This window comes from Mastigoproctus giganteus, chromosome 1 (genome assembly GCF_048544385.1).
Source record: "Mastigoproctus giganteus isolate SK-2022 chromosome 1, ASM4854438v1, whole genome shotgun sequence".
Taxonomy (NCBI): Eukaryota; Metazoa; Arthropoda; class Arachnida; order Uropygi; family Thelyphonidae; genus Mastigoproctus; species Mastigoproctus giganteus.
Genome location: NC_143575.1, coordinates 62174721 through 62193108, shown reverse-complemented (window position 1 = coordinate 62193108; position 18388 = coordinate 62174721). Strand labels below are relative to the sequence as shown.

The window sequence follows — 18388 nt, the reverse complement described above, 5'->3', positions numbered from 1 at the left end:
ACAAAATAGCAATTCAATAATCTGGTAGACCTAGTTTTAAGGCATATAAAGTGTTAGTTACAGAATTTTTTCTGTCACTGTACGAAAAAAAAAGCAAAAAATAATGACCACAATAAATAATTTTGATGTCAAGTATTTAATATCAGTAAAGCTTTTGATACTGTTCTACATGAATGACTGCTTTACTGATTGGAGCAGTATATCATTAGGGGCAAGTTACTGCTGTGATAAAGGTATTGTCGAGTGGTAGGAAATGGCAAATAGTTATTGATGGGCACTGCTCTTCCTGGACTAATGTTATTATCGGAATTTCCAGAGTTCAGTTTTGGTTCTCTTTACTGTTTTCAATAATTATTAACAATATTGAGGAAGGCACATCAGGTGTAAGTTTGCTGGCTATACAAAGATTTGTAGGGTGGTTAATGACAGTAATCAGGGTATGCTACTCCAACAATACCTAGATAAATTAGGTAGATGAAAAGTGGCAATTGAGGTTTAACATTGATGAATGAAAGGTACTACATTTGGATAGCAGTAATTCTGAAATAACATACTGGGTAGTACCATACTCAAGATAGTGGACAATGAAAAAGACCCAGGGGGTAATTGTAGAGTCAAATATGAAGCTCTCTGAGCATAGGAAATGAGTATAGGATCCAAAGGGGTTAACAGCTAAGTAAAATGATACATTCAAGTTATGCAACACATATTAAAGGAACAAAAGCACATTAAAAAAATTAAAATAAAATAAGATAAAAAAAAAACATGATTGCAAACAATAGTAAGGAAAATATTCACAGAACATATTCCCAGTATATATGAAGGTCTGTGTTATACACCTTCATAAGACAATCTATCAAGAGAATCTTTTTGCTAGTGGAGCAAGAGAAGCCACTGAACTGGTACTTTTGGGCAACGTACACCATGTGACTATGTCCCAGATGGGATGAGCAACCCAGCAATGATGATACAGTTTGTAGAAAGCAACCAAAAGACGTTGAACTTGTTCTTTTATGTGAAAACCACATTTGAGGTTGGCCCATGGGAAAATAGTATTCAATAGAAATGTTTTTCAGATTTTAAAAGATAGCCACATCTGAATATTGATATTCACCTTCTCCAAAATTTCAAATTGGAGAGAGGATGAATATTGATATATTTGTCAGAATGCCCTTATCTGAAATATAGATGAGGTCTTGGCAGAGAAGACAGACTTCTGATGTTTTTGATTTGTGATCTGAATAGTAGCTTTGAATCTAAACAAATGAGATCCTTACGAATAGTGATTCTTTAAATGATATCCATTAAATAAGCGAAGACAGGTGAAAAGAAAGTTTGGTGGAGGTAAAGAAAGCCAAGCGAGAACCACAGTAAACTTACTGGACAACCTCTTTTCCCACTACTACAGTTTCTCCCTGCATTCTTGGTAAACAGATGGTGCATGCTATTGGTAGTGGCAGTAGAAATCGATAACGATGTATTGATTAGTTTTTTTCTCATTATTAAAAGCAGATTATTGGAGTTCGTGAGTGTAATGCATTCGCGACTGAAATTTACTTACAGGTACACCCTCCAGACTGCCTCAGTCTTAGGGTGTTTATCCCCCCCTCCTGCTGTTTTAAAATAGGAAAATAACTTCCACAGACAGTGCGTGTTATCAGTAGTGGCAGTAGACGTCATTTTCCTATTTTAAAACAGTGGGAAGACGGGAGATAAACTCCCTAAGACTGAGGCAGTCCGGAGGGTGTACCCATAAGTAATTTTCAACCCACTCATGAACTCCAATAATCTGCTTTTAATAATAAGAAAAAACTAATCAATACATCGTTGTCAACTTCTACTGCAACTACCGATAACATGCACCACCTGTTTACTGAGAAAGCAGGGAGAAACTGCAGTAGCGGGAAACGAGTTTGCCCCGTAAGTTTGCCGTGGTTCTCATGTTAGCTTTCTTTACCTTAGCTGAAAGTTTTTTTTTTTTTTTTCCCCCCTTTGTATAATAGCCATGTGAGCTAATTTTCATTATTAATATGAAAGCTAAACGAAAGTAGTTTTTCACAACTGAAGAGAATTATTAAGAAAACAATTAATTTGAGATAGCTTTACCCGATAATCTAGAGATTGCCTAGATCTTTAAATCATCAATATAGGAAATCAGAGGAATATTCAATATGAAGAGAGGGGGAATTAGGGGTAGAAATGGTTCTTTCCAAAATGGAATAATGGTGGAATCAGACTAGAATCCAATTAAAGAGCAAAGTAGAATATCACTATGAAGTGAGTAAAAGTTTTGTAAGAGAACTGTAAGAGCATGGAAAGGTTAAGAGCATCAGAAACAAGAATCAAGGCCAATAAAGTACATCAGTGATTGGAGAAGCAACAAATAGGTTACTAATTTTAAGTTTGGAATGACATTATATCAAAGCCAGGAAGCACAGCAAAATCTTTCCAAAAGGTATTTGTTAAACAAAAAATGGTAGGTGATTGAGAATATATATAGGCATGCTTGAAAATTTGGTAAAATTGGGTATAAGGTTGGACTTGAGTATTGGCTCATTTCCAAATTGCCCTATAGTGTTGGAAATGGATGGCTTATTAATCTTTTTTTTTTTTTTGAGATTCAGAGTTAAATCTGAAGAAAGCTCAACTTTTTGCATTGTCTTTTTCAAATGTTTTGGAAAAGGTTGACAGGCAAGGAGGCACCATTAGAGGGCTGGACACCATGGTGAAATCTAGTGATGTGATCTAACCACTAGTTCTAATCACTAACCATGAGATCTAGTTCACATCAGGGAGAAGAAAAAATATATATTTTCTTTCTTCTCCCCTTTTAGAAAAATATTTGAGTAGAAAAATATTTATTCAGCATTTGTATAATTGAAAATGTTGTCAGGAGTGGAATATATTTATTGCTGCACAAAAATAGTTTGTCTTTTGTAGAATGAATTCTTAAATTCTTGATCGCACCAAAACTTAGAGATAGGAGATATGCTGGAGAATTTACAGACAATAGTGGTAGCACAAGATAGCCATTTGAAATAAAGTTCCATTCCCCAGATCAAGAGAATAGGAAGGAATGTCTATGGGTAAGATCGGGGAGTTCAAGGGCTGATGCTATGTTAAGAAACTTGGGATAAAAGAAATTTTTTGGGGATTTGCTAAAGTGAAATGTGTATGCCTGTTTCGTACAAATTTTACTTTGGGATTGTGCATGAGGAAAGGTACAATAAATTTTTAAAACATTAAAACAATATGATATAAGTGGTTTAAATTAAAGGGAGAATCTCATTCAAATCTTAAAAAAAAAAAGAGTGAACTTTAGTATATGTTAAATCAGGTATCAGGGATTCCCTTGTGGGGAAGTTAACAACTTGAAGAATATTGAGAGAAGCAAGGGCTTATCTCAATATTCTTTATAACTCAGCATATAGTGGAGAGGGAAGATTAAAACCCCCCAAAAACAAATTGTGGGTGCTTTGAAGTTGTAGTTTGCAATAAGCAGGATTATGAAATCAAGAAAGTGGCTATCATATCCAGGAGGAATACATATGTTGATCATATTGAAACAAAATACACCTATATAACATTCTGTAGATTGGTAGATGGCAACTTTATTTGTTTTAAGACGCTTTTTTTTTTAAAGTGGGGTGGGACATGGCCACCTCTACCCATTAACCTATTATTAAGGAAACACTGGTAGCTAGCACTAATGGATAAAAAGATCAGACAAATTGCCATTTAATTAGATTTCTAAATGACAGACAGTGTCAATTTTTTCCAAGAAGCATAATTGGCCATGTTATACTTAAGGTTTCAGACAATATGACCATAAAAAAATATTTTAAGAAAGTTATTATAGTCAGTTCTAATTTCAATTCTTAATTCTTTCAATTCTTATCCATGGGCTTTGCCAACAACAAGGCATTGAACAACAAAGTCTCTTGAACTTTTCTCTTGAACAAGGTCTTCTCTTCAACAAGGTCTCTTGAAAGAAAAACCATGTATGTTAGGCTTAAATTTCAAGTGGATGATGATATCATGATGAGGCAGACTGGTTAATGAAGAAGAATAATCAGCTTTATTCTTCTGGTTGAAGACACCAAGGAATGTTCCTATTTATTTTAATTCTAGCTCGCTTCCATATTTAATTGGATGAACTTTAGTTTAATTTAGTTTGATGACACTAGCTGAGTAATTCTGGATACGATGCTTTATCACAGTGGCAGCCAGTAAGTAGAGACCATTTTGGAGTGGAGCTCGTTAAGAGACTGTTTGGAATATTGGATCTTCATTACAAGGGCAAAATATATTGAGGTAAGGCAAGGTAAAAGCAGCACGTAGCATAAACACACAGATCATAAGTTAATACATTACAGTTACAAAAAATAGACAAGTGACATATACTAGGTAGCACATCATAATTATGCATAGTGTCATCCCTAATTAACTAGTGACCATTGAAATGATGATTATAAATATTTAATATCATTAACAAAATCTTTTTTAAATTTTACCAAAGATTGTTATTTTAGTTCTGGAAGACCTATGTGTTCCTATGTGAAGACACAGCTTTATATAACTTGTCATTGTTCAGTATGACATACAATCTGATCTTAAATTCATCGGTAATGCATTGGTTCAAATATTATTGAATTAGGCCAAGTCTTTGATTGTTTTACAGTGCAAAATTTTTATGTTGAATAACTTGATAATAAAACTGCATACATTTTTTTTATAGAGTATTAAGCCATACAGAAGAAATTACCTATGTTGAGTGGGATGTGAGTGGCAATAAACTGCTTATAGCTGATGTTGTAGGACATATACAAATATGGGCCACAAAGGTAAGAAGTGCTTTAGATTGAAAAAAATAAAAAATAAAATAAATAAATAAAAATAAAAATGGTCATTTTGAATATTATTATGATATTGAAATTTTAATATTAAGTCTCATGAATGCAAAGTGGTCTGATAGACCACGAGTGATAAGTCTTTCTTTCTCATCTGCCATTTTGCACTCACATTAGGGTTACCTGCCATTTCAAAATATCCTTGTTTTTTTACCTTAAAATAATAACATCTCTGAATAAAGCCACTATAAAATTTATAGATGTAGGATAGGAAAAAACTGATTCGAGTAAATAATACAAAGGTCTTTGAGATAACAGAGGAGGAGAAAAAGCAGTATGTACTGGAACTTAAGAACAAGTTTGAGTTTCTGCAGACTGCTCAGGACCAAGATATCGACGAGGAATATTACAACTTTCTGAAAGTGATAAAGCCCAAGAAACCTATAGGGGAAACAGAAATCCAAAGAAGAAAAAATTAGTCAAGAAATACTTGTCATGATGAACCGAAGACAACAAATGAAGAGCAAGAAAAACACTGACAAGGAGAAAATTGAGTATACTGAGTTATGCAAAGCCATTAGAAAGAGACTCAGAGAGGACATAAGAAGATTTAACACAAGAAAAGTAGAACAAGCATTAAGGGAAAACAAAGGATTTAAATCAGCAGCCATGAGCAGTAATACAGAAAGACAAATCATACTGAAACTGAAGAATAGCGATGGTGTACTTATAAATAGCAGAGAAGGCATAATTCAAATAGCAGAAGACTACTATAGAGAATTATACAAGGAGCGAGGGAATGATACCAGCAGTGGGGAAGATGGATTGCAAAGTAGCAACACATACAACATACCCGATATTCTTCCTGATGGGGTAGAACATGCATTGAAGAAAATGAAGAATCGGAAAGCCCAGGGGGAAGATGAAGTTACTGTAGAGTTGTTAAAATTGGGAGGAAGAGACATAACACAAAAACTGGCAAGGCTCTTCACAAAGTGCATTAGAAAAGGTGTGATGCCTAAGCAGTGGAATAATGCAATCATAGTTTTGCTGCATAAGAAAGGAGATAAATCAGAAATTGGAAATTATAGACCAATTAGCTTGTTATCCCACATCTACAAGTTGTTCACAAGGGTCATTACTAACAGATTAGAAAGAATACTTGATGAGAATCAACCGAAAGAGCAAGCTCACTTTAGGACAGGATTCTCAACTATGGATCACCTTCACGTAATATCACAGCTAATGGAGAAAGCAAATGAATATAAAACACCATTATGCCTGGCATTTGTGGATTATGAAAAGGCATTTGACTCCATACAGCATAAGGCAATGTTTCAGGCACTGGAAAGACAAGGCATAGATACCCCATATATTATGATTTTGAAGAAAATATATGAGAGTGCTACTTCCTTTATTAGACTAGACAAAGACAGTAGCAAATTTAAAATCGAGAAAGGAGTTTGACAAGGAGACACAATATCTCCGAAGCTGTTTACTGCTGCCCTTGAGGAAGCTTTCAGAAGATTAGACTGGTCGTAGAAAGGAGTCAATGTGAACGGAGAGTACCTAAACCATTTACGATTTGCAGATGACATTGTGGTCATAAGCCACGATCCCAAAGAATTAGAGGAAAATCTTAATCAGTTATGCACAGTTAGTAAGGATTTTGGACTAAAGATGAATATGGCTAAAACAAAAGTAAGGATGAACAAGTATGCCACAGAAAGGGAAATAATGATTGAAGGAGCAGTAATTGAAAAGGTGGAGTCATATACTTATCTGGGACAAGTTATTAGCTGTAATAATGATAAATGGCTGGAAGTCAAGAGAAGAATAAATTTTGGATGGATAGCATTCAGAAAATATTGTCACATACTGAAGAGCAATATCCCAGTTTGTCTGAAACGTAAAATAATGAATCATGTATACTCCCCACCATGACTTATGGAAGCGAAACTTGGGCACTCACCAAAAGAATGGAAGAGAAGCTGAGAACTACACAGCGAAGAATGGAACGAATTATATTGGGAATCAGACTGTTAGATAAGAAGAGAAACACATGGATTAGGCAGCAAACTCAAGTAAAGGACATTCTTATCAAAACTAAAGAACTAAAATGGTCTTGGGCAGGACACATAGCTCGAAGACATGATGACAGATGGACTAAGAAAATAACAGAATGGTACCCAAGAGGAGCTAGAAGAAAACCTGCAAGACAAAGGCGGAGATGGATAGATGAAATTCATGAGTTTTTGGGTAGTAAATGGATGGCCAGTGCCCAAAACAGAAGGAACTGGAAAGTTGCTGGAGAGGCCTTCATCCTGCAGTGGATTGAAAATGGCTGATGATGAAAATTTTTTAAAATTATTAATTTTGTATGAAACTTACTATGAGTGCATTGCAAGTGCTATGTTATTTACTCTGGCTAAAATTGTAATTGCACCCTCCTTTCCTGCTGGCTAGATGATTTTGAGACAAGTTTTCAGGAGTCTCAGGCACATTCATATTTATATTGTTTGGATACATCAAATGCAAAACATTTTGATAATATTTAAAGATATTATGCTTGTATAATATCTTTAACAATTGTTGCTTATAAGACACTCTTTATTTTTGCTTAGCAGTGTATTTTATAAAAGTCAGTATTACACTACTATCTATTTTTGTTTTATACATGTGTCAGTGTGTTGTTATAGCTATAATAGGCAAATTTACTGACATATAAATAACAGATAAATATTGAAAGCGATTTTATATATATTCTATAAATGCCCTCCTTAAAAATTTGTGTAGTTAACATGGTTCCATGTTTAATTTGGTTCCCTGGTTTTATACAATCTGAAAAGTTCGTAACCCTAACTCATAGTGTCTCTCAAGAAAAAGCATGATCACTCCCCATTACCTATTTTAAAATTGAAAATTATGCATGATGGCTAACACCAGTAAAGCAATAAATCATTGAAACACTTGGTGCTAGTTATTGATCCCTTTATGACTGGTAAATGGAATAATATGTTTGTAGTTTTTAGTGTGTTAATTGATTTATTGGTTTATGTATTGAGATCACTTTGTTTATTTTAAGAAATTAGTGTCTCTTGTATATTATTAATAAGACTTTTGGTTTCATGGCCATTAGACTTGAGTTTGGGATTGAGTTACTTATTACAAGCAAGGACTAAAAATTGTTACTTTTAGTTTACCATTAATTTTTCTTTAAACAAGTTTTTGAAACATCATTACACCATCATTTATTCTGAAAATATTAATTTTTGGCTGTGTTATTAGCTTTTGAATCCCCACAGCACTACTTAGTTGGTTATAAAAATACTATAACAGTAAAATACCATTTAGTTTTCAATTTTTTATAGCGCTTAGATTGATATTGACCTCAGAAATGATCAGTTTCTTCCTCATTTGATTCCTCTTCCTCTTTTGTTTTAGTGGTTTTTAGTAAAATTTAATCTCCTCCCAGAAGTTGATAACCTGGACCTTGAACATATCAGAAGAAAGCCACTCATTTACATCTTTCATACTATAATCTTCATATCAAGCAACTATTCCAAGAGTTGTTAGAATTTTTTCTGAGGTTTCTTGGAAACCAGGTGGAATTTTGTAAGTTTTGTTGGTTGTACTCTTAGGCCATGGTTTTGGCCAGCTTTGGCCGAGGAAATTTATCAGAATTTCTTAAATATCTTTGTAAATATAGTCTTTGGAACATAGGATAAATGTTACTTAAATGGATTACTTCTGTCTCCATTTATGAAACAGAATGGTCTGTTTAACGAACCCATAAACAGTTGCACACAATCTGTTACAGCATGCAAATTGGACAGCTGGTGGACTGTAGGTGTGTGAATGATTTTTTTTTTTTTTTTTTTTTTTTTGATTTGGTAGTTGTTGGCGCATCGGCTTCTGTGGCCATATTGCACCTCCCAAGGTTTTTGCAGTACTTTGATCCAAGCCCAAGGCGGGAATCGAACCCGCGACCTTTGGGTTGCCGGGCAGGTACTTTACCCACTCGGCTAGCCCGGTCGGCCATGTGTGAATGTATTTACAGTTCACAAAGGTGGATCAAAAGGCAACACAAGTAATTACAAACCTGTTAGCTTAACTTCTGCTACAGGGAATATAATGGAGCCATTGGTTAAAGGGATAATGCAGGACCATCTTGGCAGGAATGCAGTTATACTGCAGTCACAGCATAGATTTCTTAAGAGGCAGTCTTATTTGACCAATCTGATTGGATACTATGATGCAGTAAAAGGAACTGGATGCAAAAAATAATTTTGATATCATATACTTGGATTTCAGGAAAGCTTTTACTGTTGCACATAATATTTTGCTTGTGTGGCATTAAGGTACAAGTTCCTGCTATGGATAAAGGGATGGTTGAGTGGGAGAAAACAGTTGTTATTAATGGATGCTGGTCTTTGTGGACTAATGTTATTAGTGGAGTACCCCAGGATTCAGTGCTGGGCCCATTGTTATTTATTAATGATAGTGATGAAAGTATATCAGACTTAATATATAAGTTTGCAGATGAAACAAAGGTTGGCAGGGTGGTTAATGACAGCAATCAAGGTATGTTACAACAAGATTTAGAAAAATTAGGCAGATTTGCTGAGAAATGGCAGCTGAAGTTTAACATTGGCAAGTGGAGGTACTGCATATGTATAGCAGTAATCCCAGAGTAACATACCAACTATGTGGTACTCAGGGTAGTGGAAAATGAAAAAAAAACATGAGGATAATTGTGTTAGATATGAAGTTCTCTGAGCAGTGCAGACAGGCTGCTAGGACAGTCCATGGGGTTTGTCAATGATATATTGGAACTTTGCTAGCAGGGATAAGGAGATGATTATTAAGGAGGTAAAAGGCATGGAGGTACAGAGGTCTGGAGGCTTCTTTTTAGGAAGGATGTTGATTTCTGAAACAGGTGTAGAGAGGGGTGGCAAGATTGGTGAAGGAAGAGAAGGGTAGTCTTACTAAGAAGGGCTTCAGTTCTGCAAATTGCTTGACTTGGCACATTATGTTCTTAGATGCCAATTTGCCATAAAACAACAAAGAACAACAATATCTGCAAATTGTGGTGTCTGGAGACTAGCCATCTGCGACATGATTTGATTGAGGTGTTTAAGGCTTGGACTGGATCACACATGAGGGGGCATAAATTCAAATTGAGGAATGATGGTTGCAGGATAGATGTACAGAGATTTACCTTCAGCCAGCAGGTTGTTGATTGTTGGAAGAAACTTTCGTCTGTTATTGTGGGAGTAGGTAGTTTGAAAAAATTCAAGGAAAAACTAGACAAATTATTGAAGGGGATGGACAGGTGATATGGGAAGGGTTTGTTTTTGCTGATGCTTTATAAGCTTGCTTTCTTGTTGCAATTTATGTCACTACTAATACTGATACTCTACAAATTAATGGAACAAATTTATCTATGAAAGTGATAGCCCTTCAAAAAACTTCCTAACTCCTTTTACAAACATATATGATCTCATTTCTAATCTTAATATTGTGATGTGCATTTCCTCCTGTAATTTGCCAAGCTTCATTTACTTTTCTGACAGAACATCTGTTATCACTCACCACTTACCTCATTTGCTTTAATCATTAATTGCCCCAATTTCATCTGTATTAAAGGTGATATTTGTGTAAATGCACTCTGATGTGGCGCACTATGGCCATAGATGCTGATGCACCTAAAAAATTCCCAAACAAACAAGCACTCTGATGTTCCTTGTCCAAAGATTGCTAGTCTGGAATCTCTGCTTTTTGATCCTCTCAGACTTAAATTTCTCTACCTGATTCTTTCAAATTCAGTTATTGCCTCTATTATTCTTTCAATTTTGCAAATCACTTAGAACTTTTTGACCTTTTTTGAAAGTCTACTTTTCTCCAATCTAACAGTGAAGTAATTTTTCTTGGTTTTTAATGTATACAACTCTGACTCCAGTTTCTAGTTTTACAGACCCAGTTGGCAAGAGATGCTGAGGCTTTTTGATATTACTAATTACTTCACAACTAATTAATTTTCCTGCTAGACTACCAGACAATTCTTACTACTTGTAATATTATCTTTATTTCACCAACAACCCTTCAAAGTACACAGTTAATGTACATAGTGACTATAATTGCTGCTCTTCCACAATATGTGGAAAAGGCCAGATTTGGGTCCCATATGAATAGAAGGAATTTTTATGGCTTTATTTCATACCAATCACAGTTAAGTTATTTGGTCTCAGAAGAGGGTTGCAGTTTCTCTTCTGGAAATTCTGTTTTTATTCTCAAACAGTCAAATCAACCATAGAATACATTCAGTTGTAGCTGTCTCAACACAGTAGTATAGCCTTTGCAGTACTCCTGCAGTCACCATTACAATGTACATGTTACTCAAACTCTAGAGGCATAAAGATTATTCACTAACAGATCTGGATACCTCTTAACTATTATCATAGGTTCAGCCTGTTCAACTGGACTATCCATCTGTTGGTCTGCATAAAGCATTTTAAAGAGATGCTGTGAAATGTATGTAATGGTGGGTGGGTGTGTGTAGGCCATGAAACTCTTAATAACCTGAAAAGATGTAACTCATGCTACATGGTAGACATTCAGTACATTCTCTCCTTATTTAGTATTCATGGTCATTAAAGACATCTGGGTTGCAAATCTTTTTTTTTTTTTTTCACAATTTCCTTATATGTATTTAAAGAATTTATGTTAAATTATAATACTGTATTTCTGTGGCTTTGTTCTGAAAGGGGAAGTGTCAGTTTTTATGTGTACTCTATTTATAGTATAATTGAATTATTATTTTATTGTATCTTAAAACAGCAAATATCTAGCTCTTCTGTTTCTAAGAAAGCTAGATATTGGCTATGTTAGCATAAGAAGATACAACAAAATAGTTCAGCCCTACTATAAATGGAGTATGTATAAAAATCGACACTAGCACTTTTAGAATGAAGCCATATTTGTGAATGTTAAAAGGTAATACTGTTTTTTTTTTAACTCATTTTTTTCAGGATTATTTACTGAATGAATGGACACAAATTTCATCCACAACATTTCAAGGGGAAAACATTCTTTCAGCTGCATGGTTCCACAATGGAAAAAAGGTAACTGCTATAATTATATTTGATTAGGCATTAGATAACTAGCAAAACTTAAAAGAATGATTGTCACTTTTAAAAAGATGCTATAACTGACAAAAACAGTTTCATCTTTACTGTCATGGATATCCCCATTATAATTAATATTTATGCTATTTTTGAATTCTCTTTTCATTTTTTAATTACTTCATTTCACATTTCGATGTTTTATTGCTTTATTTCATATTCTATGAGAAAAGGTTTTATGGTTTAGTCATTTAACAAAAGTTTGACTGTGATACATATGTAGTGATAAAAAAAATTATGCATTTGTCACATTATATATTTCATTCTTGTTTTTTTTTTGAACTACTTTTAAGTTGAATTACTTAAACACTTAAAACAGAAGAAAGTAAATGTAGCAGTCATAACAGAAACAAAGAAAAATTAAAAGGTACGAAAGATTATGATTCTCATACAATGATATACGGTGGAGTAGATCAAAAGGAAAGAGCCAGTGGAGGGGTAGTAATATTAATAGATCAGAAATGGAAAACCAAAATACAGAGCTACACATTTATAAATAATAGAATAATAACAGTAAGATTTAAATTACCGTATTTCCTCATGTATAAGATGCACCTTAATTTTGGGGCCCGAAATTTGAAAAAAAAAAAAAAAATGTATTACATAAAGTTATTGAACTCAAGTTTTATTCATCATAAAATTCATACAACTCCTCATCACTGTCAAAACTCCCATCCATTAGCTTGTCCTCGTCTGTGTCTGATGACGAATCACTGTCTTCATATATTGCCTCGTCCTCAGTTCCATATATGGCATTTGAAATGCCACACTTCTTAAATGATTTGACAACGATCTCAATATTGATATTATCCCAGGATCTTTTCACTCAGGTACAAACTTCTCCTATAGTTGGTTTCTTCACTCTTCCTGCTGGTGTCAAATTGTCCCCAGAAGACTTGATCCATTGGTTCCATTCGTCTCTCATGGTGCATTCGTCCATTCTGACTCTTCCTGCTGGTGTCAAATTGTCCCCAGAAGACTTGATCCATTGGTTCCATTCGTCTCTCATGGTGCATTCGTCCATTCTGATCCATCCAACCCTTGTCATGAACAGGACAATCACTCCTCGAGGAATGTCTTCTTTTGCGTTTGAAAATCAGCATAGGAGGAAGCTTGGTTCCGTCGGCACAACAAGCTAGAACAACTGTATAATGGCTCTTTTCTTGTCCACTTGTCTTCACAGTTACAGTTTTCACCCCCTTCTTATCAACAGTTCTGTTACTTGGGACATCAAATTGAAGGAGGACTTCGTCCATATTTGCAACCTGTCCCAACTCAAACTGATGTGTCTTCCAACATTGAATGATAAAATGATGAAATTCAAGGACCTTCTGCTCATAGCTTTCAGGCATCTTTTGGGCAAGTCTGGTGCGTGTACGCATGCTTAGTCCATTCTGTTTCATGAATCTGAAGCACCAATTGTGTGTCCTCCTTTGAAATCAGTAACTTCTTTTTCATCAGCAATTCTTCTTGCCTCATGCCGAACCATCTTTGTGGACACAGGAATTCCAATTGCCCTTTGCTCTTCAATCCATATCTTCAATTCCCTCTCTAAATCAGGCCATTTTGCTGACTTGCCTCTCATGGCCTTCTTCTGCCATGGCATTTTCAGTAGGATTTCTTCTTCTTCTTCCCATAGCCAGTCTTGGATTGTTTTCTCAGTTGGAGGAGGACCAAACTTACATTCAGCAGCACGATTTCCATTCACTTTTGCAAACTGGATCACTTTTAACTTGAATTCAGCACTGTACGAAAATCTTTTCTGAGCTATTTCTGGGCAGAACGTGGCAAAATGTAACCTAATATACCGGTAACAAGTGCGAAACAATGAATAGAAAGACAAAAAGCGTGAAAAAGCGGGAAATGCAAGTAAAAAAATTTACAACCACTGTATAAGATGCACCCAGTTTTTAGACCCCAAACGGTAGACAGAGGTTATTTATGTATAATTGGAATTTATGCTCCAGAAGATGGAAAAGAGGAAGAAACAGATAAATTTTATTTAGAGTTACAAAAAAGAACTAGATAAGAATGTAAAAAATGACCATGTAGCTATTTTGGGAGATTATAATGCTCGGGTAGGGAATGAGCCGATAAAAAATATTATGGGATGCTAATGGAGAAAATAAAGTAAATGGAAATGGATATAAATTAAGAGACTTTGCAACAATTAATAATTTAAAGATAACAAATACATTTTTTAGAAAACGTGTTATACATAAATATACATGGTCAGCAAGAGTTACACAATCAATAATAGACTATGTAATAGTAAATCAAAAATTAGCAAAACAATGTCAAGATACTAAGGTGTTTAGAGGATATGAAATTAAATCATATAATTTTTTAGTGGCTTCAAAAATAGAGTTATGGGCTAAATGGAAGAAGAGAAAAGCTATTAAACAGAGGAAGGAGGAGTTAGGTTACAAAGTATATCTACTTCAAGAAGAAAGTATACTTTCATATAAAATAAAGTATATTTTATATGAAAAAAAGGCTTAAAGACGAAATAAGTAAAACATCGGAGAGAGAACAAATAGAAGAAGAATGGAATAATATTCGAAATATAGTATATTATTCCAAAAGATAGCAAAAGAGACACTAGGACAATTCAGGAAAAACTATAAGAAGAGGGGAGTAAAGATATGGAATGAAGAAATAGCTAAAGCAGTACAAGACAAACAAAATAAATATCTTAAATATATACAAAACAGGACAAGGAAGAATGAAGAAATATATAAACAAGAATGTAATAAAACTAAAGATATAATAAGGAAGGCTAAAGCAGAGTCATGGGATAGATTTATAAGTACAATAGAACATGATATTCGTGGAAGACAAAATTTGGCATATGAAATGATGAAACACTTGAATAGCACAGAGAAAGATACTTCAAGAATAAATATAATAAAGGAAGAACAATGGAAAAAACATTATGAAGAATTGTGGAAAGACCCAACATATCGGCGCCTCCGTAGCCAGGTGGGCAGGAGCAGCAGTGCGTAGCACACGCTTCTTGATTAGACCGGGATTCGAGCCTGTGACCACCAAATACGGAGGATGCGGAAAGGTCAGGGAATGACCACCGCATATCCCCGGAGCAATATGGCCTTAGTTGCTAATGCTCCTAAAAACCAAATAACAACAACCCAACATATCAAATAGAAGAGATACGGTTAGACCCAGTTAGTGACATAGATCTGATAATAAAGGAAGAATTGGAAAAGGCATTGAAAGCTACAAAAAACAGGAAAGCAGTGGGAATGGATGGTATAAATGCAGAACTGATCAAGTGTGGAGGAAGTTTTTTAAAAGATAGGATACTAAATTTATTTAATAAATGTTGGGAACAATATAAAATACCAGAGGAATGGAAGACAGAAAAAATTATTTAAATATTTAAAAAAGGAAATAGAAATGATACAAAGAATTATAGAGGGATTAGCATATTAAATACAGTATATAAAATGTATAGCAAAATAATAAATAATAGAATTAAAATTATCTCTGATGAAATATTAATAGAACAGGCAGGATTCAGAAAAGGATGATCATGTACAGATAATATATTTGTATTAAAACAAATAATAGAAAAACGAAAAGAGTTTAATTTAGAAACGCATTTAGCATTTATAGATTATGAAAAAGCATTTGATTGAGTAAACAGATGAAAACTATGGGACATATTGAGTAGTAAAGGATACCCAAAGTATCTTACAAAATGATACAGAGTTTATATAAAGGAACAAAAATAATAATAGATACAGGTAATAAATTAACAGAAGAAAGTATAATAAATCAAGGAATTAGACACGGATTTTTTTTTTGTTAGTTCAGCTTCTGTGGCCATATTGCACCTCCCAAGGTTTTTCACATTTTCTACTCTGATCCAAGCCCAAGGCGGGATTCAAACCCACAACCTTTGGGTTGCCAGGCAGGCACTTTACCCACCCGTCTAGCCCGGTCGACAGACTCGGATGTAGCTTGTCACCTACGTTGTTTAATGTATATATCGAGGATATGATATGTAAATGGAAAGAGGAAATTAATACAGGGATATATTTAAATACAAAGAATAGGATTAATACAGTCATTTGCAGATGATCAAGTAATTATTCAAGGTAGTGAAGATAATTTACAAAGAGCAGTATTTAAATTAAACCAAATAACAGAAGAATATAAAGTTAAAATATCAACAATGAAAACTAGAACAATGGCTTTTAAGGGAAAAAAGTATAGTGAGAACAAAAATAGTTATAGACAATAAAATATCAGAACAAGTAAAACATTTTAAATATCTAGTATGTGATATAACATATGATGTCGAAGAAGATATGAACCAGAAATTGGCAAAATTTCAAAAGTGGAATGATAAAAAGAACTCTGGCTAAGAAAACAAGGAAAGAAACACAATTGAAATATTACAAAGTAATGGCAATACCAACACTTCTTTATGGTTCTGAAACATGGATACCGAAACAAAGAGACATTAATAGAATACAAGCTGCAGAAATGAAATTTTAAAGATATGTTAAAGGATGTACAAAATCGGATAAAATACCAAATGTAAGTATTAGAAAGGAATTAAAGATTTACTCAATTAATGAAAAAATTATAGAATATAGACAAAGATGGAAAGAATGGAAGATAGATTCCCTAAATTAGCTTACACATATAGAGCAAAAGGAAAAAAGAGACAGAGGAAGCCCGAAGAAAAGATGGGCAGACCTCTTTGAGATCGGAACCGGTGGATCACCTAATCCGAGAAGGAAGACAAGACAAGTTTTTTTTAAAGACAGTTTTCATATTTTTAGAAATCTATCTGATTTCCATAAAAATGGTGTAACTGATGGGAAAAATGAAATCCAAAGGTGTGGATCATGTTGGGAACACTTTGTCAAAAACTATTAGTTTGGGTCTTAAAGTTTAGGAATAAATAGTATTTTAATCACATATATGGTAGTTTAGGAATGTATAGAAATCTCATATTGAGCATGCTTGACTCAAGCAGCTGATTAAGTCAGTTTTGATAATTGAATTATGAGCATTGTTTTTGGGAAAAAATTATTATATATTAGCTTGATTATGCAGCTTCACAAAAGTTCTAGTAGTCAAAATCATGTGTTGGTTTATATTCATTATTTTATATATGTAATACAAATCTGAGTTATTGATTTAGCCTGCATGAATAAATGTAGGGTGATGTTACTCATGTATTTAGGAAGTACAGATCCTCTAAATGACATCATTGTTGCTGCCATTGATGCACCATAATTTATTGTTCTCAGTCTCACCATGCATGGTACCATTCTTTGTTAGGCAAAAACATATTATATCTTTTGACATAATTGAAAATGTGTATGATGGATTCATGTTGAGGGAAATGGACCGTAATCTGCCACGCTGGTACAGTGCGGGTTGGCAGATTGACTGTATTTAGCAGTCAGGGGCTTGAATCCCGGTCTACTCAAAGAGCGTGTGTTACTGCACTCCGGCTCCTGACCTCTCGGCTACAGAGGCGTTTTTTTTTTGTTTTTTTCTATGATGGATGTTACAGAGTAGTATTGAACAAAGGAGTATTGAACTGCTGTGAAAGGCATGTACAATGTGGCACAGTATGCCCATGGTTCCATATACACTTACTTTCATAATTGTGTGAATCCACCATCTTCTAGCTTTCTCTGAAAGTACAATAGATATCCATTTTTTTCGCTCTATCTCTTTATGAAAAATTCAAAGGAAGCTTTTTTATCTTTCATGTATTTAAAGTTTGGAATCATACTGCCATAAAGCCATGCATCTCTATTTTTACAGTGAATAGAAAATGGTCAGTTTCTGAAGTTGAAATAAGCATGGATGAAGAGATTTGCTCTATGCACATGATTATATCGAAGCCACAGCAGAATGTGGGCATATGTTAGGCCACCCTTTTGGCACCCAGTTATATTGAATGGTTCCTGTTCAGCATTACATGTATCAGCCTTGTTGATGAGATTTATCATCATTTCTAATTTTTATTGAAATACTCTTTCCAGCAAATCATGATGATCTTGTAACTTTTTTTACTTTATTAACTACTTCCTTCCAAGCTGTGTTGCAGATGAAAGGCAATGAAAAAATCATGGTGACCATAATTTCACACATGCATAATTGGCTTAATTGTGGTCATGTGTGTATTAAGAACTACATGTGAAACTGGAAGACGAGATGATTAGTTTGTCAGTATTGGCACGGTCTCTATCTCTGTTTAAGACCTTGAGGTGAATATCGTTTCAGATTTAGACTACATGTCTACATAAATTAGACTACATGTCTACATAAATCATGTGTTGGTTTATATTCATTATTTTATAT

At 34.2% G+C, this 18388-nt stretch overlaps 1 protein-coding gene across 2 annotated transcripts in view; it reads left to right on the top strand.

Moving 5' to 3' along the window:
* The window catches only part of MED16 (mediator complex subunit 16), a 209068-nt gene that overhangs the window by 14355 nt on the left and 176325 nt on the right, over nucleotides 1–18388 (top strand). For both annotated transcript variants that reach the window (XM_090380328.1, XM_090380324.1), the window contains exons 3-4: nucleotides 4739–4844; nucleotides 11882–11974. In XM_090380328.1, coding sequence (XP_090236454.1) covers nucleotides 4739–4844; nucleotides 11882–11974 — 199 coding nt within the window. The remainder of the gene's footprint in view (nucleotides 1–4738; nucleotides 4845–11881; nucleotides 11975–18388) is intronic.